This window comes from Cebidichthys violaceus, unplaced genomic scaffold (genome assembly GCF_023349555.1).
Source record: "Cebidichthys violaceus isolate CVI_PGR_0920_01 unplaced genomic scaffold, fCebVio1.0.p SCAF_5, whole genome shotgun sequence".
NCBI classification, from domain to species: domain Eukaryota; kingdom Metazoa; phylum Chordata; class Actinopteri; order Perciformes; family Stichaeidae; genus Cebidichthys; species Cebidichthys violaceus.
Genome location: NW_027176705.1, coordinates 675,251 through 700,532, shown reverse-complemented (window position 1 = coordinate 700,532; position 25,282 = coordinate 675,251). Strand labels below are relative to the sequence as shown.

Sequence of the window (25,282 nt, the reverse complement as noted above, 5' to 3'; positions counted from 1 at the left end):
ATTTTTGCCCATCTCTGCATTTACTATATTGTTATATTTATTCCTCGTTTTATAGTGACTGAAAATGATGGCATTTGCTAAACCCTGTCAGAGGGCTATGCCACAAATACAAATGTACTTTTTCCGTAGTTAATATCTCTTTGTAGCCACTAATAAGCATGAAGGTAAAGTATAAGTTATCTCTCCGGGTGGTGATAATCACATGCATTAAAGCATTGTTGTAAAAGTTGCTGTCTAACCTGCAGAGCTTCTGACCTTACCCTATTTTTAAAATCATACACATTTCTGTTAAGATTTGCGTCACCAGAGAGAAAGTACTTATCCACCAGAACTTGTGTTAAAGTGGGTTCCATCATGAATGGCTGCACCCCTGATGTGCCTCAGGCTGGAGCGTGTTCAAGTCGAGTGGAATGACTCGCAACTCGTGACCCCCCCCCCCCCCCCCCCTTCTTGGTAGCGCCAGACCTTAAAAGATGCTTTCTCGCCCCAATAATCTCTCTCTCTCTGCAGCTTGTAGTCGTAGTGTAGCGTTAGATGCAGCGCCTACAAGCAGCTTCAGCCAACATTTAATCTTCTTTTTTTTTTGCAAGCCTGTCATAGAGTAAAGAAACATATGACTCCTTGGAATACTTGCTAGTTTCACTGCATTGACTCCAGTGACCATGAATACGATTAGGCCTGCAGCTCTGCAGAAAAAGAGGAAAGATTTTATACCTTACTTTTTAGGATTTGTAATATTTTTATATTGCACGGTCCATCTTGTATCATTCACAGCAAAAACAGCTCAGGAAACCCATTCTACCAGGGTGCGTCGGGCTCTTGGTAAGAATCATCATTGTGTGTGATTTTGCTTATTTTATTGGTGTGTGTTTTTAAATCTCCCATAATTTTAGATACATTTGTTCCATTATTCTAATCTGTTTAGTGTGTCATTATAAATGTCACAGTTTGGTGTTTTTACAAAGCGGTTCAGTGTTTGCTCTGTAATCCTCATGTCTTATTGGCATGAAAATACCGTGTAACGGCCATTAAGGGCTCAAACAATATCGGAGCAGTAGGCTGCTCCATCAACAGGCTGGTTTGTTTGTCAGTGACGCGTGTGTGTGTGTGTGTGTGTGTGTGTGTGTGTGTGTGTGTGTGTGTCCTGCTGTTTCAGAGAATGAGACAGAATGCATCTCATCACAGTCCTCCGAGTTTCCTGACGGCTTCTTCACGGTGCAGGAGAGGAAGGATGGAGGGCTTGTTATTTATTTCATGCTTATTTTCTACATGCTTCTGGCTGTGGCAATAGTCTGCGACGATTACTTTCTGCCTTCCTTAGAAGTGATCAGTGACCGTGAGTGGCACATCATTCCATTGCATCATCACATGAACTGTAATGCTGTCATATACTGTGATTCTGGGAATAATGAGGGTTTACAAGATTACTACTGCAGGCAAAGGATTAGGGTGAACAGATATTTTAGAGCTCTTAAGAAAAGCCTTACTAAATATGTGGACAGATTTAGTAAAAGTCTGTAATATGTTATGTTTGTTTAACTGATTGAACAGTGTTTTTAGTTGGATTTTAATAAAAGAAAATAACTTTAACCAGGCTGTGGTTGTGGTGTTTCCATCTCTATATCATTCAAATCATTGAAAAGTCTCACAAAATTGTGAAAAATCCCCAACACAAGTTCTAAGAACCCAAGGGGATATCTTCAAATGTCTTGTTTTGATTGACCAACAGACCAAAACCAAAATATAGTCAGTTCAAAATTAGTTGAAACTGAGAAAAGCAGCAAATCCTCACATTTTAGAAGCTGGAACCAGCAAATATTCAGCATTTTTCTTGATTGAATGATGGAATCATTTTAAACAAGCTGTAAACTTAACTAATAAATAACATACCAGTACAATACGCATTACCGTATTTCAGACAAAATACATATTACACGCATGAAGCTTCAGTTTTCGTTGTCTGGTCGCATTAGACGTTGTTTGTGCGATTGTTGCATTGGACTGTGTTTAATCAGGTGTTTCTATTATTCCGTACACACCATGTAAACTGTCACGTACTCTTGGTGTTTCATGCGTCTCTCTCAGGCCTGGGACTGTCTCAGGATGTAGCAGGGGCCACATTTATGGCAGCTGGGAGTTCTGCTCCTGAACTGGTCACAGCCTTTCTGGGTAATTATGCATTACTATTTACAACAATGTTGATGGTGACACCAGCATGCGTGATCATTGTCACTGTGTCCCCTCACAACCCGATGTACTGTGACTCCGCCACCCTTTGGGAATAGAAATGTACTGTGGCCTTTGATTAGGACCTTTTTGCTCTCAGCTCTTTATTTGCTCTGCAGACATGTCCTCTTCCTTTCTCCTCAATGGTTCCACATTGTCCCTGTCCTCAAAGCTAAGACGTGCCTTTATTTGTGTCAGGTGTGTTCGTGACAAAGGGAGACATCGGGGTCAGCACCATTGTGGGATCAGCGGTCTACAACCTCCTAGGAATCTGCGCAGCATGTGGACTCTTGGCCCCTTTGGTACATTATGACACACACACACACACACTCGCAACGGTTAACTACATGTAAGAGCGGAACATTTACTGGGTGAAAGAGGGAGAATCGTTGTGCGCTGTGTTGTATAAGCTTACACAACATGTATTTTTTCTTTTCTTTATCAGGCCGGACGCCTCACCTGTTGGCCACTGTTCAGGGACTGCCTGGCATATGCCATCAGTGTTTCTGCTGTTATTGCCATCATTTCTGATAACAAGGTGTACTGGTGAGTTTAAGGCCACATCAAGATCTGGTTGATGTTCAGACCTTACAACACCTACATGTAAGGTGGCCGTAAACCCAAAGTCAGATACAGCTATTTATTGGATCTTGTGACACTAAAAAGAACAAATGAAAACTGATCTCCAAACAGTACAGCGCAGTACTGTGACTCACTGACATTTATTACACTGACAGTACAGCGCAATAAATGTTCCTTAAATAAGACAATAACACATCAATAGTAGCAGTCCTTGTTTATGAAAGATTTCCACGTGTATTACTTACTTTTGGTGATAGCACAGTGAGACACAGTGTTAGCTTAAAAACAGCACAGCTTTGCTCTTATCAAGATATGGAGTTTCATAAAATTGGAACCACGTTTTTGTGCTGTAAAATAAGAGCATTCTTTTTAGGAAGAACTGCCAAAGTAATCCCCTTAAAGATGCTAAATTCGACATTAAGAGCATCAATAGAGCAGCAAACAACTATTTGCTATGTTTAAATATAGTTGAGTAAATCTACCGGAGCAGAGAATGAAGTCACTCTCCCTCTGTATGTGTTGTAATCCTAGCTTCTCCGTTCGTTGTTGACATAGCCGGGCTGACCGCGTGTGCTTTTAGTGCATATTCTGGCTAGCAGCTGTAATGGCGTTGTCACAGAAGCTTAGCACCCCACCCTCGGGTTCCCCCTGAGATTAGCACTGTTAGCATTGTTAGCACTGTTAGCTGCGAGCCGTCGGTTCAGTCGCCGCTATGTCGAGACGTTGTGAGGCAGTAGACGTACTCCCAATATCATATATAGCACCTTCAATTTATTGATTTTCACGATTTAAAATATATTTTTAAAAATCACCTGCTTTAGACACTTTTTGGGGTCATTTATTAAACTGCATGTGTTCCGTGGTTAATCTTCTAAAAGCAAGGTGAATTTGATTAGATATCACCAGAGCTTTTGACCGCCCTCTTCAGCAAATTGAACTTGAAGCTCAGATGTTATCACACGGCCTAGTTCCATTCACTGAAGCAGGTTTTGGGATTTTATTCACCACTCACATCTGTCCCCAAGGTGAAGAACGAATGTCAGGGCTCAGAATGTCTTGTTTACAGGTATGACGCTGCGTGTCTGCTGCTGGTCTACGTCGTCTACATCGTGGTCCTGTGCTTTGATCTTCGCATCAGTGAGTTTGTCCTGAGGAAGCTGAGCCCTTGCTGCACCTGTCTGGGTAAAGGATCAGATGAGAAGACTGAGACGCAGCCTCTGTTGGGCTGGAGCGCCGAAACCAGTCTGAGAGTTCACAGTCGCTCCAGGACAGACAGCGGGATCTTCCAGGATGACTCGGGATACTCTCACCTGTCCCTCAGCCTGCATGGCCTCAACGAGATTCCTGAAGGTAAAACGCACGTCTTCTTAGGGCACTGTTCTCCAGTATTTTTAACACGCGTTACTGATCCACTCATAACATGTTCGTCCGCTTGCGTTCCAGCAGAGCATAAAAGCGTGTTTGCCGTGCCGGAGAGCGACCTGAAACGGATCCTCTGGGTTCTGTCTCTGCCCATCATCGCTCTGCTTTTCCTGACCATCCCTGACTGCAGGAGAAGGTTCTGGAAGGGATGGTTCATGATAACCTTCCTCATGTCAGCGGTCTGGATCTCAGCTTTCACGTACATCATGGTGTGGATGGTCACTGTCGTCGGTGAGACCATTGTTTTAACTTTCTGTTATTCTGTCAGTGTTTTCAGTTTAGTTGCAGGTGTAAATCTCATGCACCACGTTGCAGAGCCTTTGTTGATCACAAGTGTTTGAAACTTGTGAGAAAAAATGTCAGATTTGCAGAGTAGAATCACATGTTGGTCTGCTGGCTAATTCCTGAGATGCCATTGTGCTGGAAAGTTAAGAGGGGGGGTTATTGTAGCTCCAGTGGGCCATGTTCATAGCCAGGATTACAGCCTGCTTCACCCTTAAGGAAACAGTCATGTGAGTCCTCGGTGTACGTAGAGACGTACCCACAGGCACTGGTCCAAGAACAGTCCAAAAGGGGCATCTTCATCATGTGACGGTGGTAGGTCTACTGGAGTATAATGAGATTATTATCCCGTAGTCGTCAGACAGGCTCACATGGAAGGAGAGTTTCGTCTTTTAAAAGAGCAGGCATGGGACTGAGCAGGTATACAACTCAAACATACAGTGTGCCATTGAGAATGTTGCTTCAAAATATTAAATCAAATATTTGTTCCCCCTCACAATGGCCTCCAAACAGAGTTATAGCCGCTAGGTCGTGTCCTCTGTAATGTGTCTGGAAATGCGGGTGATTTATAGTGACATTAAAAGGATTTAAAGATTACACATATTACACCTTTTGGGTTTTGTAAGACTTAAATATTCTTAGACTTAATTTGTTTTAATTAGTTTGGCTAAAACAAAACAATAAAATTAAAATGAAAGGAAGTCGTCTTCACTATGATTACAAGCACACAACGGAGAAGAAAACATGTACAGTACTTAAAAAGTAGACATTGTAGAGTTAAATTAGGGGCTTATTACAGTTTTCTTAGGTGGGCGTGGTTCCCCTTGTGGAATTTGGTCTTGTGACCTCAGTATTTCTAAAATCCTGCTACAGCCCTGCCTCTAGTGATTATTTATTAACCCTATAGCTACAGTAAAGATCAGCTGCTGTTCTCCCCCCCACCCATAGCTAGCTTGATGTTGTTGTTGGATGTGGACTTTGATTGTGGGTTTGTATTGTATTTACACAGGCGAGACCCTTGGCATCCCTGACACAGTTATGGGACTCACTCTCCTTGCTGCTGGAACCAGTATACCCGACACCGTAGCCAGTGTGATGGTGGCCAGAGAAGGTAAACATCAGTGTATCGGCTGCAATTCACAGCCATCCTGAATATAGTTTGTTAAGATGGTAAAATGGACTTCCATTTATAAAACTTCTCAAAGCCATTTACACTACGTTCATACACTGATGGCAGAGTTTGCCATAAAAGGTGCCAAACTGCTCATCAAAATCTAATTTAAATGCTCATTCACAGCAATTTTGGGTTCATTATTTTGCCCGAGGAGCCGGGGTTCGTACCACCGATCAGTGGCCGACCTGCTCTACCTCCTGAGTCAGTCGCCCTTATTTGAGGGCCAGCCATAACAAAACAATTATTCAAATTAAGAATAATGTGCTTCTTAAGTTCCTTCTACATAAAGTTGGGCACTGCGTTCTTGTTGAAAGATATTTAAGTGGGAACTATTGATTTCTCATTCACTTTGCTGACTCACTTTCCCAGCCGCCATTATAGAAATTACAAGTTAAAAAAAACACTTATTTTGTCTTAGTGAGACCTAAATCCAGTCTGAAAACATGTTTTCTGTTTATCAGGGAAAGCTGACATGGCCATGTCCAACATTGTGGGCTCTAATGTTTTCGACATGCTGTGCCTGGGCCTGCCCTGGTTCATCAAAACTGCCTTTGTGGACACCAACAACCCTGTAGAGGTCAACAGCACTGGACTGGTCTTCATTTCGGCCACGCTCCTCCTTTCCATCGTCTTCCTCTTTGTAGCCGTTCACATTAACGGATGGAAGTTGGACTGGAAGTTGGGACTTGTTTCTCTCTTCTGCTACATCATCTTTGCCACTCTGTCCATCCTCTACGAGCTGGGGATCATTGGGAATAATCCCATAAGATTGTGCAGTGACTGAGGTCTGACCTCAACCAGGACTGAAGCCCCATTGACTCAAACAGCCCAAAAACACAACTTAACTGTGACGTCTAAGGAAATGTGGTCCCGCTCACACACTATGAGGATATTAGGCCATGGAAGACGTGTGCTGGTCACATCTCATGAAGAGGATGATCTTAATTTATATATATAAATATATATTTAACTTAAGGTGGAAGTGTGCCAAAGAACATTCCCGTGTGTGTGCCTGTCAGATCCAGGACCGCCTCATCATACAACTAAGACCCATCATCCTGTTCTGCGATTGTTCTTCTGTCTTACTCAAGGCCCAAAAACTGAAAATGGGCTGTCCCAGGAGTGACTGCCTGGTTCAAATAAATCCAGAACTGAAGAGTCAGAGTCAAGTAATAAAAGGTGTCACCTAAACCTATTTGGCCTTGTCCTTCTTTTGAAGTGGGTGAAAAGAGGCCCGGTCCACACTGAACTGATAAGCTTTTATGAGCAAGTCTTAATCGCTTGCAAAGTAGATAGAAATTAATAAAAAACAAACAAAAAAACTTTCCACTTGTCTTCTAACTACAAAGTAAAACAATGGAAATACAATAAATGGACTTTGTTGGATCTTGTTCTAGTGAAACAAATCTTGGGCGTTCTGGCAATTTAAATAGCTTCCTGTGATAAGTGTCAAGAGTCCAAGCCTGATAAAATCCATCCATTCTGTTCTCACTTTGTTCCACTCTCTGCCTTTGCGGTTAATGTGCAAACTGCCACTGTTCAAGAGGCCACTGCATGGCAGTGTTGAGCAATAATGGAACATAGAAAAACCACCAGGTTTAAAAATTACAAAGTTTATTTGTCCAAATAAACATCCTGACAAATTAAAAGGGGTTTACAAAACAAAAGATAAGAACTATGTAGTATATATAAACAAAAACAAAACAAAAAACAGTGGACACATGGTGATATGAAATAATTGTGTTTTTAAAACAAAACAAAAGATCATTGGCAAAAGGGCTGAATGTGGAAGTGTGTTAGCGTGACTTCTACAAAAGATTTAGGCGTTCCGATCGATACGGACGTCCACCTCTCGGCCGTTGATCTTGGTTCCATTCATCATCCTGCAGGCCTTCTCGGCACTATCTGGACAGTCAAACCTCACTGTTCCACAGCCCTTTGACTTCCCGTTCTCCATCTTGATCTCTGCGAACATTACCTGGCCTGCAGTAGACAAGAACGAGCCATGAGTGCATTCTGAAACCACAACGTTTCACCAAGTGTTGATGGATGTTAAACCAGGAAATTTTGGCATTCTGGTCCAAAGACCATTCGTGATAAAATATCAGAGAGAGGTCTTTGAACGGCTCGTAAATTTAGCAATAAAGATTGAATTCATACTAAACAAAAGGACATACCGCAGTGACTGAACTTCTCCTTCAGCTTTTGCCATGTCAGATCATAGGACAGCTGCAACACACAAACGTACACAGTGAATACATTTGTGAACATTAACATATTTGAGGCTTTGCAAAACTGGTACAAGATGCAATTAAAAATATGAGTGCACTAATAACACTTATAGTACAAATGCAACATTACAAGAGTCTGACTCACAGGGAAAACATGCCAACAGTTAAAACCTTCCTGTGAACTACAGCACCATTTCATTCATCTAAAGCACACCAATCATGAACTAATTCACAGCATCAGTACCATTTATATTAATGCATGGCAAGCATGGGCTGCTTCCCTTTAAAACCGTAATCAACACCGGGGCCTCAAAGCATAGAGAAGATGCATCTATCAATGGAATGGTCATTCAATAAGTGGGGAGGTCTTTGAGATGGCTCTGTAACTCCAATCATAATGAAAAAAAAAAAAAAAGACTTCTATACTAGCAAAGTTCTCACATAATCCACACTTACATTTCGCACAAAGATCTGACAGCCAGCTTTGGACCCAGAGCCTCGGTCAGACATGCCTCCACCCATGTGACTCGGCCCCCCACCTCCATAGCCGCCAAAGCCACGGCTCATGTCCATTCCTGACATGCCCATGCGGTCAAAGCTGGACCCCATCCGGTCCATCGACATGTTTCCCATTCCACCACCTGCAATTTAACACACATTACAGAACTATTTAAACCAATACACTGAATATTTTAATACCTGCATATCGAAACGTCCGTTCATTAATCATTACAATGATTCCTTTCATCATCTTGAATACAAAAGATTTTTGTATTCAAGATGTAGATTTTTTTCCTTCTGTACAGCTCCATTAGCCTGATTGACTGATCACACAACAACAAGTGCGACGCAGTGGCATCTGAGCGCACAAACGGCATGCAGCTGCTATTTTGGTTCGTGCAGCAGTGCAAAGTGCAGAAGGCACACAGCACCACAAATATGAAAAAAGATGGAAAGAATTAAAAAAAAAAAAAAATGTAGATGAAGCTCATTATATGCCCATATAACGGTATTTCAATGTTAATTTTACAGTATGACAGGTCAAAAGATGGTGACGTCATATCATGAAACAACAGCATTGTTCTTGCGCTGGTCGTTGGCGGCCAAGAATTTTTTCAATATAGACTAAAAATATAAATTAAAAGACACATTATGAATATTAGTTCTGGTGCAGTCTATCTGGCAACACACAAGTATGCACCATAGATCACTGTTGATCCTACTTCAGTATGCATCGTTCATCATTGTTCAGGGACTTCAAGCCAATGCTTTGACTGAGGTCATCTGATTGAAGGAGTCTATTGGGCCTCCTTGTGACCCATCACTTATTCAGCAAGGCACGACACTTTATGACTTTATACATCATGGTACGCAAACACTCATTCCTCCTTTTACATGATCGGCCGTATAAACTGTCAAGACTATAATGGCTAATAACTTTCAGATGTCAACGGTAATAAAGATGTAATAACTTAATACCTATTCCAGTCCCCATGTGCCCCATGCCACCGCTGCTCATGCCGCCTCCAAAACCTCCACCTAAAGGAAGAGAATGCGAGTCGGTGTGGATTAGACCATAGCTCAGCAATTTCACACCAGCAAACACAGAAACCTGTACACAAAAAGAAACCCCCAAATCTCATCATAAGTCAAAGCCAAACTACACAGAGGAACATGCATAACCTCCACTGTGTCTGCAGTGCAAGGATGAGAGGATTCAGGGTTGTCAAGAGTGTCACTTACCCATTCCTCCAAAAGAGTCGCCGAATCCTCGATTCATTGGCATGTCACTGTGGCCAAAGTCCCGATCCATCCCACCCATTCCTGACCGGTACATATCTCAACACAGAGAGAAAAGTAACCGCAGCCTTAAGTTACCAATAACCCAGCGGTGCCTCTCATTGTGTACAGTAGAACATCCTACAGCTGAGCCTCCTCTCTAACCAGCATGAGAGTAAATACGCTCACTCACCTCCCATCCGGCCACCTGGCGCCATGTCTCTCCCTCCGAAGCTACCCATGTTGCCCATGCTGTCCATGCCCCCAAAGCCCCCGCCGCCACTCATGCCTGTCAAAAGCAGCACTTCGTTTGAACATTGATCTCTCCTTCCCGCCACAAAAAGAGGGAAAAACTCAGAAAGTATCAAAAGCCTTACCTCCTCCAAGTCTGTTCATTCCACCATAGCCTTGGGCTTCCATACCTGTGGCAAAAGATGACGTCGGTCAGGCCATGCAAAAACACGTAGGCTGATTTTCAAACGATTTTTTGCCACGTCATCAGTCAGATCAGAACAACCTCGTAAGGTTGTCCTGTATATCAGCTGGTAGGTTGGTTGCCAAAATATGAATTACTACAGAATAACGTTCAAAGCAGCTGCCTTTACATGCTCATGTGTTGACCAGCTAGTGGAGAGGCATCGGATTCTCTTTGATAGTCATTTGTCTATATAGAGACAACATAGGATGTGATGTACTGTTTCTAGGCTACGTAAGCATTTCTGCACAGACATAACTGACCTCCAGGCCCAATCGAGCCCATGCCACCTCCTCCTCCTCCTCCTCCTCCTCCTCCTCCTCCTGCACCACCACCACCGCTCAGACGGTTGGCATTTATAGGCTGCCCTCCGGGTCCCAGTCCCATGCCAATACCACCTAGACCCCCTACACACAAAGCACACAGGAACAGTTTGAACTATGGGATTCACTAGCACCAATAAGAGTGGATTACATAACATAGAAGAATGTATACCTAATATTCAATTATGCAGACATTCATTGAGAATATTGCCGTTAATACAAAGTCGAAATGTGCAAAGACACATCTATCCGTGCTCCTTTACTACTATCAAGAGTGGAGGCTGAGCTGCTCACGGCGTATTTAACATCAAAAGGTACACAGACATTGCTGTTGGGTAGACCAGATGTTATTTATTCACCCATGTGTCATAATATTCAGTATCTCCACATCCTGTCCTGGTGCAGCAAGTCTTTACTTTCAGTGCAGGCTTCAGACCTCTGTCCCTTCCATTAATAAACAAGCACACTATATATAACATGGGAACCTGCTGAAACTCGGGACAGGTCTTTTAATACAAGCACTTTCACTCGACAACTACTACTACTTCAAAGAGATTAATCTTTAACAACATAAACTGAAGATTTTCAATCTATAAAAAGATTTACTGTATGTACAAGACGTTATTTTATACAATAAACAACCGGGCCTTTTTAAAGACATGCCAAGGAATTTGCTCCTCATACAAGTTTTTAAATATTTAACCGCTGCTTCTTTTATCATGCCTCAACATCAAGAGGCCAACGGCTATCATACCCGGGGCTTTTAAACGTCACCGTAAAATATCTATGCAACTTTAATAACGTGTGCACTATGTTCCCAGAGGGCATCATACATCTTACACTGAGATTATTACTATGGATATGGAGTTTGATATCAACAACTGACGGGAGGAAAACGGAGTACTCACGAGGTAACTGAGGTGTTTTTTCCACTTGGCGGAAATCATCAGGAGGAACAGATTTCTCATCCTATAAAACCACATAAACAAATGTTACAATTTGTTTATTACAGCCTCTTCATCTTAAGTTACATAAGAACTAAAAGCAACATACCATTTTAACGTGCATCTGCCTGTCAAACAGCATCTGTCCATTGAACATGGCTGAGTCCAGAGTCAAGGAGAAGGCCACGGTAAAAATACAAATCACTACTTTGTGTGCATTTTCTGTTATCTTTCTTTTTTTTGTGTGCTACTCTGAAGGATACATATTGCCTGCACAGCCTCGAGTGACTGCTCGAAAGTCACTGTTCCCATCCCGCGGCTCTTGCCATCTTTATCCTCCTTTACATCTGCTCGTTTCACCAAGCCCGCCATGCCAAACACCTCCTTCAACTTCTTCCAGCCCACCTTGAAATCCAGCTGTAACACACACACACACACACACACACACACACACACACACACACACACACACACACACACACACACACACACACACACACACACACACACACACACGTTTTTAATAAGCATGAACAATCATCACTAGCTAGATTTGGATATGGTTTACAGTATGGACTCACATTGGCCACAAACACTGTGGTGCCCAGTCGTCCGGCCTGCAGTGCATGGATGACATCAGGTGGGATGTTGGGGTTGTTGGTAATGGAGGGCGGGATGTTCATCCCACCGGGCCCCATGTCCTGCCCACGACCCCCCTGCTGTCCTCCTCCCATGCGCTGCAGCACACGCCGAGCATGTTCCCCATCGGGGTCCTTATCAGAAAATAGGTTCAAATTGACAGACGTTCAGTGTACAGCGACATGACAGATGTTTGCGTTGGGATTGTTTACTTTTAGAAATCTGAGTTACAACACAAGACAGTAACACTGAAACACAACTGTACACCGGCCACTAGTCTGAGACAACACTGCTTTTATTTATTTTTTTCCACTACAAGTTTTGCTGTAATCATTTGACCATAATTTGCTCTCACCTCCTTGATGTTTAGGGGCCTTCCACTCAAGTCATGCTTATTCATAGTTTCTATCGCCTTCTTCACAAACTCCTCATCTTTGAACTCCACCACACTGTTGAATCAGGAAAACGGAGGCAAAAGATGACTCCATGCACGTGTGAAATCATTTTTACAAAATGTCTGTGTTCATGAGAATAAGGCAGTGTCTTACCCACAACCCTAACCAGGGGGCATCATAGGAGTCCAGGTCACACACACATCCACAGTCGAGGGAGTGAACACAATACAGTTAAAATCAAGACACAGCAGTTGAACATTATAAGTCTAATACATCAACATGCTTTTAGTATTGTCTATAGTGCATGTCGGCCATATTTTGCCCGTGATCTTGAGCCAGCAGGTTTTTGGTTGTGTTTAAATCGACTGCAAAGACTAAAAGGCTCATAAGAGTACATTTTTTCAATCATTATCGCAAACAATGTTGAAAATTAATACTTTTTAAATAAGAAAATGCTTTTTTTGCCACTTACAGATGCATTGTAATTTATGTGAAACATTTTGATGTTTTGAACTGGATACAAATACCATGGTAGCAAATTTTTAAAAAACTGCATTAACAAATGTATTTCGTACATTGTTTAGGATTGACCAGTTTTACCACTGCAATAAAGAGAAATGGCGTGGTCCATCTTTACATCTATCGTATGCATTTTGCCATTCAATATGGAAACATAATTAAAATAGGCACTGCAGGATCAGTCAGGACTATTTTGTTCCTTTGAAGAGAGAGCTGTGCCATATAACAGAATTGTAAAATAAGATTTTGAGACATGAGGGTCAATCAATGAGACAAATCACACAACCCACATTTCCCTTTGGAAAATGGCCAAACAAACAAACTTTTACACCAATTGAAATAACAACAACAAAAGCAAAAGTGCACTCTTAGATGAGTTCATTAGGCTACTTTTCCCAAAAATCAACAGGACATCTCCCTTTCAAATGAGTATCAATCATTAGCCAACTATCAGGCTCTAAACACAACCCACAGTCTCTCCAGTTCAGTAACTTAGTAAGACCCAAAGGATCAGAACCTAAAAGAGCACTTGATTAATGAGAGCCTGCTGAGGGCATTTAAAACCTCGTGCAGCAAGTTGGCCACATCACTTACCCTTGACTTTCCTTCTGCATCCTTAAAGAGCTCCACGTATGTAACCTCACCAACTACATGAGACATACAAAGGAAAAATACCAAAAGAACAAAAGTAATTTGAGTCACCAAGTCGTCAAGTCGCCGTTGGCCTTGGCAATGCCGCTACAGATGGAGATGTCCCATTAATGATCAACAGTCAGCCCAGACCAACATCCCACCAGACAACACCATGCCTTTCTGGGCAGTGACTGAGACACCCAAAGGCCAAGGCCAGAGAGAAACACAGCTACATTAAACCTGGGAAATTCAAAAGACTTCAACATGATCAGTTTTGTCAACAGATTCCATTCATGGCAGTTGAGTTTTAAGCTGTCCTTTGAGCTTTTAAAAAGGCCTCTTGAGACCCCGTAATTCAGAAAGTAAAACATTACAATATTTTCATGGATATAGTCAAGATTCACCTTGCAACAGATGCAACAAAATCATTCAACAATCAATTCTACTACTGGTTTGAGGTTACATTTTGGAGCTAACAATGCCATAAAACAAGTGACAATGTAACTAAGTTCATCTTCCATTTCTCACAGACATATCAGCCCAAACTAAATTGGTGTCCATCCAAAAAGAAATGTATTAAAACTCCCGATAGCCTAGTATCACACTATGTTGGTTCCCTACTATGTGCGAGAAGTACATCCAGAGAAAGCTACAAACTAATTGACTACTGCTAGAAGCAGGATGCAACACCTGGTAAAGAAGGGGAAAAAGGGTGAAGAACTTCTCATCAGCTAAAGACAGAGAGAGAAGGGAGACACCATCCCCATCACTGGGGACATTACCTTTCTCTCGCATTAGATCTTTAATTGCCTGCCACTTCATATCATAGGGGATATTGCTGATGAACACCCGGTTCCTATGAGCACCCTTCTTTTCTCCACCATGTTTGTCTTTGTAGGGATGGAAGCGGCTCCCTCTTCTGCTCCCAGAGGACTTCTCTTTAGCGTCATGCTTTTCTTTGGGAGGCTTAGTTTCCTCAGCATCCCTACAAAATGCATAAAGCTGTGAGTCAGACAACAGCAGCCCATCCTGAAACATTCTGGGATCACATCAAACACAAATAAAAAACCAATGAACGTATTATCGTGATCATATTATGCGTTTTGCATTTTTGGTGGTAATGTACTTCTTTTTTTTTTTTTTTTTAAATATTGACATACTTCTTTCTTTAATAAAGTATGAATGGAGCAACTCTACGAATGTTACATTAAAGGCACTACTTACCTTGAGGGCACATAGACCAAAAGGTACTAGGTAGCATGATAAAATATGAACACTTGTATTGTTATAAAGAACCATGGAATATGAATATGCGCTAGGACAACGTGTGAGTGTCTAGGGAGATTATTTAGCAAAAAAAAAACATTCACTTTTACTAAACAAGTAGGCCTGGCTAGTGAAGAAGATGCATACAATAATGTGAGTGGCAGATGAGATGCTATGGTTAGCTAGCATAGCTCAATAACACTAGCTTGCAGTGCCATTAGCATCTCGACACTCCGGCTAAAAATTACACAACATACATAAGCGTCATGTAAGACATGTAAGCATATATCACACGGGTACGTTGCGGTTACAATGATTGGCAACAGACGTTAAAGGCGTCTTGGCTAACAATAGCTAGCATCACAGGACTCCATTTTAGCTAAGGTAGCTAACGGCTGCACAGACGGAGCGGACAGAACAATGCATCGTTTTTACGCACGTTTTCACGCCATTGGGTGTTTCTTCGGAAGTCTCCTCGGATTCGGACTTGACGGATGCAGTCGATCCCTCTTGGTTTGGCTCCTCGTCCAGAATTACAACATCTGCCATGTTGATGTTTAGTTCTCCCCACACAACGCAAGATGCCCCTGTCCCCTACGCAGTTCAAAATGTGACGTGAGATTTGTGCCTCCAACGCGAGATTTTGGATCTCCAACGCGAGATTTTGGATCTCCACTGTTGCGAGGCAGCCTGGGGTGGATAGAGTATAACAGGTACAGGAGTCAGTGTTATTGGAGTGTAAGCACAAATCAAAATGGGATATATTTAATGAGATTGAGCACATTATTGTTCCAAGTGTAGTAGACAGTTCCAGGGATCAGCAAGTGAATAAGAGAGTGAGTGAGTGAGTAACTAAATAAGTGTGAGCGGAAAGTGACCCGTCCTGAGCAGTACCCAGGCCCAAGCCTGGACAGTTGATGTAGCGGCCTATCTACTAGGAACAGTGACGTGCGGTGAGGTTCGTGGCTGGTGAGGCACTGACACTACATAAGTAGTGATTTACAAATATATGAACCCAATAGAGTAGCTTAAATCACCATTCAATTGGCAGCACATTGACTACTGGTTGTTTTTCATATCAGCATTATTTACACACACATAGGTAAGGTACATATTTGATTCCACCGGGAGCGTTTCAGAAGCGGGGCGCTCGCGGGCACCACCCGCGAACATCGTGAGATTCCGCGATAATCTGTGTAACAACCACGGATGTATAAAGAGAACAACAAACACATAAAAGGTTACTTTATCTGTCCGACGTTGAATTGCTGTTGATTTGGTCATATTTCCTTGTTTTTAGAGACATTTTTAAGCTTAGATATATAATCTTACATTATTGTGGTCTAAGCAAAATATAGGAAGAAGAAAAGTATAGAAGAAGAGCAACGACAGAACAAGCATAAACCCGACCCGTGGGCTCTCGCACGCCCTCTTCTTTGATCCAGAGGTAGTGTTTGCCTCCTCTGTGCTTTTTCACTGTGGTTTAATGTCAGATCAGCAACACTAAATATGCTCTACACAGACGTGAAATACAGTAAATATTCTATGGAAAGAAAGGACATATAATAAAAGTGTCTACAAATATTACAGTGGTGACAAACAATGAGACAGCAAAAGTCACGCGCTCAACCCAGTTAGTGAGTGATTGCGCAATCTGTGTCTCCTCTGCTTGAACAGGAGATGCGCTAATTCAGCGATTTTGATTATACAAATGCTTGAAATGATTGGAATCATACAGAAATTACATTTATAGCACGGATCAGTAGAGAAATATTAATATTTATTTTATTTTAGCATTATTTGTTTTTTACTTGTCATGATGACAAGTGAGGCTCTGCCTCACCTGCCTCCCCTGACCGCACCACCCTGACTAGGAACCAGTAAACCCCTGAATACTCATTGTCTACGCTCATGATGTAGGGCAGAACGAGCCACACCAATTCAGAATTCCACTTCAATTCAAAATCGGACATTTCAATATCATAAAGTATTATTTAGACATTTAACACGTGTTTACATCTGAGCAATGCTTCAGGTTTAAGGGTAAATTGTAAATGTGTGGTAATAGGGGGGAAATAATGTCTCCCCTCTTTGACTTCACCTCTAGAATCAAACGGTGTGTTTCCAACTTGCAGTTTTCATTTGAATCTTAACAGCCAAGCCATTTTAAAGTCACTTTTGGGGATACCCATTTACAAAGTGTCTGGATTCCAATACTGGTATATTGATTCAGCTGCTTAGTTTTGCTGCATGCTGTAGCCACAAACTCAACAACTGGTGCAACATCACTTTGGAAAATAACCACATTTTTTACTTCAATCAGGAATGGATGCCACTGCTCAGTCAGGTTCAATGAAGGACAGATTGCAACATCTTTCAACTACAACCATAGAGCGCGTAACATAGCAGAGATTTTAACAAGTATTGCTCTGTAAATGTAAAACCAGGTCAATAAACTGATAATATATTTCCTTGATTGTTGTTTTCATAGTATGATTTTGAAGAGTGCTTCCCTGAACTGGAATGGGACGTTCTGAGTAGCAGTTAAAAAACATTTTAAGTAGCCAGACTGTCACATTAACATTTCATGTATTGTTTATTTATGGTGTGATGCCACAAAGTATCATTAGAGATTTTTAAAGAATATGTTGGTGGTCATATTTGCTTTATCGGCAACAACAGCTGTATTTCTCTTGTCTTGTACACTATGATATGCACAATCACCTTGACAATATGTCTTGAATAACAATATTACAGATTATTGTATTTATTTAAAAAAGATAGACCTTTATGTAAATTTAATTAAGTTGTTGGCACCAGGATAATTAGTAGTTACAGCAGTCAGGCTAAGGGGGGACGCCTAATGAAGTATTTAAAGTCTTTGCAACTTCACTGCATCCGTCTTTGTACTTACTTGTACAGATGTGTAGAGTTCATTAACATTAAAGCGGGGTACTGTTAGAGCAGTTCATATAATCATTGTTTTACAGTTCTCAATATCAGTGCTGCTCTTGGCCTTTTGTCTGTCTGAGATAAAAGTCTAACAATCTTTATCATTTTGTCCTATGAACGCTGGGTAATATTATGAAAATGCTTTATGCAACATTTGTAGATTACCTTCACAGTTCCTCTTCCTGAGCCAAAAGAGTCCAAAGCACATCAGCACACCTTGGCACTCACGTAAAAACACATTGAAACACTCTGACAGATTTGATAAAGGCAATTCAGAAGCTAATTTTCTAATGTAAGTTATTGAACTTCTGTTCATTTTGACCCTCTGAAATCCTCTCTAATAATGACGTACTCTACAATTCACACTGTCTGTAACTTGACATCATCACTGGTGACTTTACACAAGAGTTTACCATTTTAACCTTGTCTTTGATTAAATTGACGAGGGCAATGTGGTAAAATGTCTAACGATGTCATTGTCTGTACAGCGTGGGACATCTCCTCATCCACTTTGCAAGAACTGTCCTTGAAATAAATGGGAGATAAAAATTGAGTAGCTGACTCATTCGACAAATCACAGTGCTGCCACACAACAACTATTTCTCCCCAAGTACAGCCAAGTTTTAAAAGCACAGCGGGACAGTAAAAGTAAATGCGAGGGAGGTTATTCATCTCTGTGTTTTTGTTCTCTCTGGAAATGTTTCTGCTGTTTACAACCAAAAAAAAAAGAACAAAATGGAGCTCTCTGTACCCTTTTTTAAGCCAATAATTACTGCACATCAAACACGGTCATGACCATCTCCCTCATGGCGGCATGCTTTATCCTTAGATCTGAGTCACTGCACCACTGTAACAGAAACTACATTGCTGATATGAATTTGCACTGCATAACATGGAAACCGATGGCCAGACGCTTCACTGCTGCATTCTGTTACAGTGGGCAATAGATGACCTGCTGTCTAGTTTTCCTGTACAATACTGCTTTTCATTCACTACAGTAAACACCAGTTTCTTCTCCCTCAGCAGGTCCAGGGAGCTTACTAAGCCTTTAAGCAGAGGGGGCGAATTCAATTTGACCACAGCAATTAAAAAACACATCATCAAACCAGGCTTGGAGGACAATGCTGTGATGTACCAGAAATACCTTTGCAGCAGCATTTTACTAGCCAGGAGCAGTGAGAGGCAGCATCGTTGGCTATATCATGATATTCTCGTCACATTTTGGTGGAGTCATTTTTTTTTTTTTTTTTTTTTTTTTTAGAAAAGCCACAAAAAGCCAGGGGAGGGGAGTATGAAGACAGAAGAAAAAGAAGAGGCGTATTGCTTGTTTGTGCTGCTGCATCCGTCCCCAGTGTTGCTGAGGAGGGGAATGTTGTGAATGACTGAGGCAGCAGAGCAGCGGAGTGAGACTAACAAGTGGTTGCCATGCAGCAGGAGCAAGCGTGCGTGCTTCTGGAGGGAGAGATAGAGAAACAGAATGATAATGAGTAGGAGGCAGCAAGTAAGGGAGCACGAGGAGAGGAGCTGTATCTCGGGGGGGAGACACATATCATAGCTTGATCCAGCCTCTTCCTCGCTTCCCCGTTTCTCTCTTTATCTCGACAGCTTGTTTTGTTTAGATGGGAGGTTAGCCTCGCACATGCAGCGTGTCAGCGATGGATGGATTCATGGATATGTGTCTGAGGGCTCCAAGAAAGAGGAGTTGGTCACAGGACACAGCAGCAACAGGTCTGTGAGGATGGAACGATAATGACGGTGAGATGCTTGCTCCCCCCCCCCCCCACCCCCCACCCCCAGACATCCTCACTTGAGAATCCGTTCATGCAGTCTTTGTCTTTCACCCTACCTCACTCCCCTCCTCTCTCTCCTCTCTCACTCTCTCTCACCATGCATACTTGTGCAGTGTCCCGCTCATCATCCCACTTCCTTCTCCCTCATCTGTCTTTCCCAATTCTCCCTGTATGTACCCTCCCTCTCTCATCCCCCCCTCCCTTCCTCTCACCCGATCCACCTGCTGCTTGAGTTCATATGAAAGATTAAGGATGAAAAGAATGAGAGGAGCAGACTTCCACTTGTGTGACTACTCCAATTTCCTGATAATGTATGGTCAATCCCCGTCGCTTTCTTGTCTAATGGAATTACGCTGTCTGGCAGGCGTCTGCTCGCACGCAACAGGTAGAGAGCCCTCTCTTCTAAACCAAACATACATTACATCACATCTTCATGAGATGTGGCGTTTTCATTGACACCATGCCGCTTTGCCTGTGTTTAACAGCTGGCTATGCACTGCGACACACTGTAATTCTAACCCGACTTCAAGGGATGTAGACTTGGCATTGGCTCATATCACTGAACACATTTCCCTGCAGTCTCCCTCACTCTTCTGTTCATGTTTGCTTTTTGTAATTTTCTGCAAAATTCCCAGAGGAGCAGAGTGAGAGAGAGAGAGAGAGAGAGAGAGATAGAGAGAGAGAGAGAGAGAGAGAGAGAGATCGAAGTCTCCGGGCATCTGTTTGATACCACATTCAAAAAAAGGCTATTTATAGCTACCTTTAACCCTTCACGTTTCATGGTCAGCTCATTTCACAATATTTAATTGTGGAATTTCTGTATTTTGTCCTTCCCGTATCTGTTGTTTCCCCCAGCCGACACAGTGTATGCATTATACGTGGTAATATTTAAGATGTTGATTAAATGGATCCTCACTGCAGAGGAGACAAGACGGCACTCATCTGAAGCCATCATGTGATCTCTGTCCAGGTAACATGCAGGCTTCGAAACGCCTGACCCTATCAGAGGAGAGATGAGGCACCTAGATGTTGGTTTACCATGTGCAGCGTCCACTACAACCACTCCCTTGCTGCCATGAGCGGAAACGACATGATGGCGCACTCTCTGACTCTGGAGCAGAAGACAGCATTTGCCTTCGTGGGGATGCTACTGGTGTTCCTGGGGCTGCTGATAGTAAGGTGTTTCAGGATCCTGCTGGACCCCTACAGCAGCATGCCTTCCTCCAACTGGGCCGATGGCATCGAGGGGCTGGAGAAAGGGACGTTTGAGTACGCCCTTACTTAACACAGGGACACACACATCCATGGATGTCCTCACAAACAGAAATGCCTATAGACACACACATATATATATATATATACATACACATGTACACACGGATACACTTCCACACATGCAAACACACGCAAGCCACAGCCCTGCACAACCATTGCACCTGACACACCTCTAAGACATCTCTCTGTGACGGACCGGACCAAGAGACTGAAGCTGTTGTTCAATGTGTGTGCACCTTTAGTTCAGAGCCAGTGTGGCGTCTCCCTGCTGTGTGTGACTAGATGTCTGTTGTTGTGTGCGTCTGAGCGAGTGTGATGCAGATGCTGTGTCATATTCTTTGCCCTTCTGCCAAGGGGGTGTGCGTTTCAGCTCATCGATTTACACAGAAATGGCTGAAGCTCCCTTTAACCCATACCCACAAGTTGAATGTCTGTGGACGATGAGAGGCTCGCGGGACAATGTGGGGGATTAGGGTGCAAAATGGGATTATTCAGATGTATTTGGAAGACTCAGGGACAAGATTCCTTATGTGAACTCAGAATGGGAAACAGAGTGGCTGCACCTCTGCACAGCAGAGCTGTTCTGCACAGGAATGTATATGGTTGGATACAGGGTATTATGTCAAGCTAGTGCTTTGTGGAGTAATCAAATCCAATCTGTTGGTGATCCAAAGGAATGCTGCTGCTCCTGCTGCGCGTGTGTGTGTACAGATTGGTCCTTTCCGTGTGCATCATGCAGTGAAAGGCAACTGAAAAAACTGTGATTTACATTATGGTGTTACTGTTTCTAAATGACGCAAACAAAGGTTCAAACTGTTTACTTGCGATAGTGTGTCTGCAAAGACATACAATGATGTTGATTTATGGACTGTCAATTGTTCCGTCTGTCAAGCGTTCTGTCTAAAGGTTGGCTGATGCGACCAAGCCAAAGAACTTTTAAGGGAAGTGAGGATTGGGAGACTAGGAAGGACTCACTCGCTCTGCCCTGCTAGTTTTCTAATGACGGGGATAAACTCTCACTCTACCTGTCTGCAGAGGAAAAGGTCACAAGGAAAACAGGGGTGGGATGTCTGTCAGCGCTGGACGTGAACATCTTTTTCCTCCTCTTCTCAGCCATCCTCACCCTTTCTCACCTGCTCTCCTCCTTCCAGACAGAGGGGGTCGTGAACAGAGATTCTGTAATACGGCAGACCGGTGAAAGTCTTGAGTGTTCCTTTTGCTAATTTCTACGGTCTACGGTTTCTCCTTAGTGCTGTGAATCTGCCTTACTGTGACCTTCAATGGGTTAATGTGCCTTCATCTAGAAACATTAGAGCACCTGTTTGTGCGTGCATGTGTGTGTGTGTGTGTGTGTGTGTGCGTGCGGCGCGCGCGCGTGTGTGTGGCATATCATGATGACAGACCGTCTCCTGACCTGTTGCTTGCTCAGCTGGTAGTAAAGATTTCTCATTGATATAGTTTTGATTCAATGATGTGAAATAAATAGAATTTCTTCAATTAAATATATTTGTTTTTTGGGTCTCTTATTGCAATCTGCGAAGCACGTCAAAAAAAAATGTGTGTGTGTGTGTGTGTTTGTGTGTGCGTGCGTGTGTGTGTTTGCGTGCGTGTGTGTGTGTGTGTGTGTGTGTGTGTGTGTGTGTGTGTGTGTGTGTGTGTGTGTGTGTGTGTGTGTGTGTGTGTGTGTGTGTGCACTGACGGTCTTGTGGTGATAAGGCAGGTCTTGTTCACACTCTGAGGCCAGACCACCACGCACACCTCCCTCGTCACCCATCATGAATGTGATCGTTATTGCACCATTGTCTTGGTCACCTATGTGACACCCTTATCTGAAATCTATTTTAGTGGAAAAATACACAGCCCCTTTGCTCCTTAGTCTACAAGCCCACTTACCTAAGGAAAATAACTTACCCAACTAGTAGGAAGGGTTGTAAATATATTACATTTTAACAAATGTGCCGCTTTCCATTGTTTTTTCATAAGTCATTCAGTAAGTTGTTTATTTAAAATGCCAATCACTTCCTCTTTGTGATTTGAAGAAAGATAGAGAACTGACATCATCTTTTGCAAATAAAGGGAAGAATCATGAGGACATTTTACAGTTACACTACGCATATTTTAAGTGATCTTACATTCTTTTGCACGCAACAACAAAAATAGATATCAGGAACAATCAAAGTGATTAGAAATGTTCATATTTCAGGGACACAGAAGTTACCAGGACACTAATGTAACAGACTCCTTGTTACAAAATATAGGACCAATGACTCAGCTGAATATTGCACCTTAGCTTTTGCTGATTATCAATCATCAGTTTTATAACTTGTGGTCTTCGGACCTCACAAGCTATGTCCTTGATTTGTTATGATAAGACCAATAGATAGATTAAGCCTTTCTATTACTAGCTTTCTAAACAGCTCTGTAATATACAATTACCGTAAATTCCCCAAACTAGCTCGAAGCAATCAGGTCAGTGAAGTGGCCGTTGTAATTATTTTTGTTAATATTATATTTGGATAATAAACAAGGCAACATTTTATGCTTTAGTCTTGATGTAACTTCATTTTTCTCACTACACAAAAACACGTTATCAGCGGATAAAGTGGAGAATTCTGTTGCTGCTGCAGACGTTGACCACGGTGACATGAACTAATGACTCCTCCTCAAATAGCTGAACTCCTGTTCTCAACTTGAAATCTTAAGTCAGAGCCCTCCTGTCAGATCTGAAGCCTCAGCTAAGGCTGTGTTGGATTTTAGACTTTACCATGTTGAAAACCTCTAAAGGAGAGATAGGTCAATGATTACCTACCATGACACGTATTAATGTTTCATATCAGTTATTAATGATTATAAAGCCGTTATGTTTAATAATTTACTTATAAGTGAAGCAAAATGACATTTGACTATTATGCTTTTGTCATTTGCAGGTTCCTTCAAAAAGGAGCAATATACAACATTCAGAGCATTAGTAGAGCAGCAAACAACTATTTGCTGTGTAAAGATTTAGTGGAGTAATTTCTACCTGAGCAGAGAATGAAGTCGCTCTTCCTCTGCGTGTGTTTGCCATAGTTTGCCATAGTTTGCACTGTTAGTGCTGCTAGCTTTGTTAGCACCGTTGGCTGCGAGCCGGCTAATTTTGAGAAGTAATGGAAATGCTCCCAATCTCGGATTATGCCGCTTTAAATAATATTCTTTAAAAATATAGAAAATAATATCTGATGACCAGTTTCTCTATAACAAAGCATACTGTACATAATAGATCATGTTTGATGGAGATATTTCATTCTATTTTTTTTTAACTATGCTGACTGGAGTAAATATATAGCTGAGATGATTAATACCCGCCCTTTTATTTATTGCACCCCTTATCAGTAGGCTAATCCTGCCTGCTGGTATCTGCACTTTTGCTCACTTTTTCATATTGCCGTGAGCAGAGCAAGGTTTGATAAATCCTTCAAAGGGATTTCTTTCTGCCTCTTTTGAGCACTTTGGACTTTTAACTAAATTGTAGATTCCCTTGTTCTGTACAAATTGGAGCATTATGCACCTGCTGCCACGGATTCACCATAGAGGCTACACAGTTCTCAGAGGAGCACTGCAAACTCTGAATTTACTCGAGCACAGCAGACAAAAGTCCAGCAGCACTGATAATAAAAAAGGAATCGCCTTAATCTCAAATCCAGACAGTCGGCAGGACCTGGGGATCTCTAACTGCACTAAAGACAGTGTGTATGAGACGAAACCTTCCTCTGTTTTAATCTCAAAATAAAGTTCAAATCTGACAAAAGACATGCTGTGGTGGAAAGTAAGTACATTTACCACTGTACTCAAGTACAATTCTGAGGTATTTGTACTTTAAATGGAGAACTTAAGTACTTAAGGTAACCACCACTTCCACCGCTGCAAGTTGCGACACAGAGCTAAGGATTAATATCACCATCAGTTAAAGTCACCTGTTGCAGTTTGATTAAAACAGAAGTGAGGACGAGGAAGAGGAGCGCTGTACATAACATTCCCTGTGGAAAATGTTCCTTCTTCAATGATGCATGACTCAGTCAGTATCATTGTTGCAGAAAATCGTACCACCGTTGAGCAATTGTGTTCCGAATGTGATAAACATTGCAAAATCGATTGTCTCCTTTCAACGTGGACATAAAAACATGTGCTGGAGGATTTCTTCTCAGCCCGCAGTACACCCAAGGTCAGACCTCGAGTCATTAGCCTGCCTTTCACTGTGTGCATAAATCACTGTGGTGTATCAGTAATAAGGAAGTTTACCTGTTAAAAGGCACCTTAGAAGTCATGTGGCTATAAAGAAGTGCCTCCGGCATGTTCCTGTAATTCATGGTCTCATATTAACTCTCATTTTCGTCAT

The 25,282-nt window shown here is 42.2% G+C and overlaps 3 protein-coding genes across 4 annotated transcripts; 2 read left to right on the top strand and 1 right to left on the bottom strand.

Moving 5' to 3' along the window:
* The first annotated feature begins 582 nt into the window (after positions 1-582).
* Positions 583-6,850, top strand: slc24a5 (solute carrier family 24 member 5). The gene is made up of 9 exons (XM_068731055.1): positions 583-822; positions 1,157-1,336; positions 2,086-2,169; positions 2,425-2,528; positions 2,672-2,772; positions 3,875-4,158; positions 4,255-4,461; positions 5,522-5,623; positions 6,148-6,850. The coding sequence occupies exons 1-9, from the start codon at positions 663-665 to the stop codon at positions 6,468-6,470; spliced, it is 1,545 nt and encodes a 514-aa protein (XP_068587156.1). The 5' UTR covers positions 583-662; the 3' UTR covers positions 6,471-6,850.
* A 429-nt stretch (positions 6,851-7,279) lies between these two features.
* On the bottom strand, positions 7,280-15,493 carry myef2 (myelin expression factor 2). The gene is made up of 17 exons (XM_068730431.1): positions 15,330-15,493; positions 14,407-14,609; positions 13,586-13,638; positions 12,626-12,633; positions 12,433-12,526; positions 12,020-12,211; positions 11,702-11,855; positions 11,548-11,597; positions 11,403-11,463; positions 10,435-10,578; positions 10,074-10,118; positions 9,890-9,985; positions 9,661-9,756; positions 9,397-9,456; positions 8,374-8,558; positions 7,864-7,915; positions 7,280-7,669 (listed from the first exon to the last, which is right to left on the bottom strand). The coding sequence occupies exons 1-17, from the start codon at positions 15,437-15,439 to the stop codon at positions 7,506-7,508; spliced, it is 1,767 nt and encodes a 588-aa protein (XP_068586532.1). The 5' UTR covers positions 15,440-15,493; the 3' UTR covers positions 7,280-7,505.
* Positions 15,494-19,109: 3,616 nt separating this feature from the next.
* On the top strand, positions 19,110-22,396 carry ctxn2 (cortexin 2). Of its 2 annotated transcripts, XM_068730653.1 has the most exons (3): positions 19,110-19,597; positions 19,997-20,017; positions 20,603-22,396. In XM_068730653.1, exon 3 carries the CDS (start codon positions 20,672-20,674, stop codon positions 20,915-20,917), a length of 246 nt encoding a protein of 81 aa, XP_068586754.1. In that variant the 5' UTR covers positions 19,110-19,597; positions 19,997-20,017; positions 20,603-20,671; the 3' UTR covers positions 20,918-22,396. The 2 variants fall into 2 exon arrangements, with proteins under 2 accessions (XP_068586754.1, XP_068586753.1); XM_068730652.1 differs by lacking the exon at positions 19,997-20,017.
* Positions 22,397-25,282: the final 2,886 nt, after the last annotated feature.

Bases quoted from the DNA above. Each gene is read 5' to 3' on its own strand.
- slc24a5 (XM_068731055.1), top strand. From the start codon at position 663: ATGAATACGATTAGGCCTGCAGCTCTGCAGAAAAAGAGGAAAGATTTT. The intron at 2,170-2,424 runs GTAATTATGCAT...TATTTGTGTCAG, and splicing joins ACTGGTCACAGCCTTTCTGG to GTGTGTTCGTGACAAAGGGA. The intron at 4,462-5,521 runs GTGAGACCATTG...GTATTTACACAG, and splicing joins GTGGATGGTCACTGTCGTCG to GCGAGACCCTTGGCATCCCT.
- myef2 (XM_068730431.1), bottom strand. From the start codon at position 15,439: ATGGCAGATGTTGTAATTCTGGACGAGGAGCCAAACCAAGAGGGATCG. The intron at 10,579-11,402 runs GTGAGTACTCCG...CTTTGTGTGTAG, and splicing joins AAAAACACCTCAGTTACCTC to GGGGTCTAGGTGGTATTGGC. The intron at 9,457-9,660 runs GTAAGTGACACT...CTCTTCCTTTAG, and splicing joins CGACTCTTTTGGAGGAATGG to GTGGAGGTTTTGGAGGCGGC.
- ctxn2 (XM_068730652.1), top strand. From the start codon at position 20,672: ATGTGCAGCGTCCACTACAACCACTCCCTTGCTGCCATGAGCGGAAAC.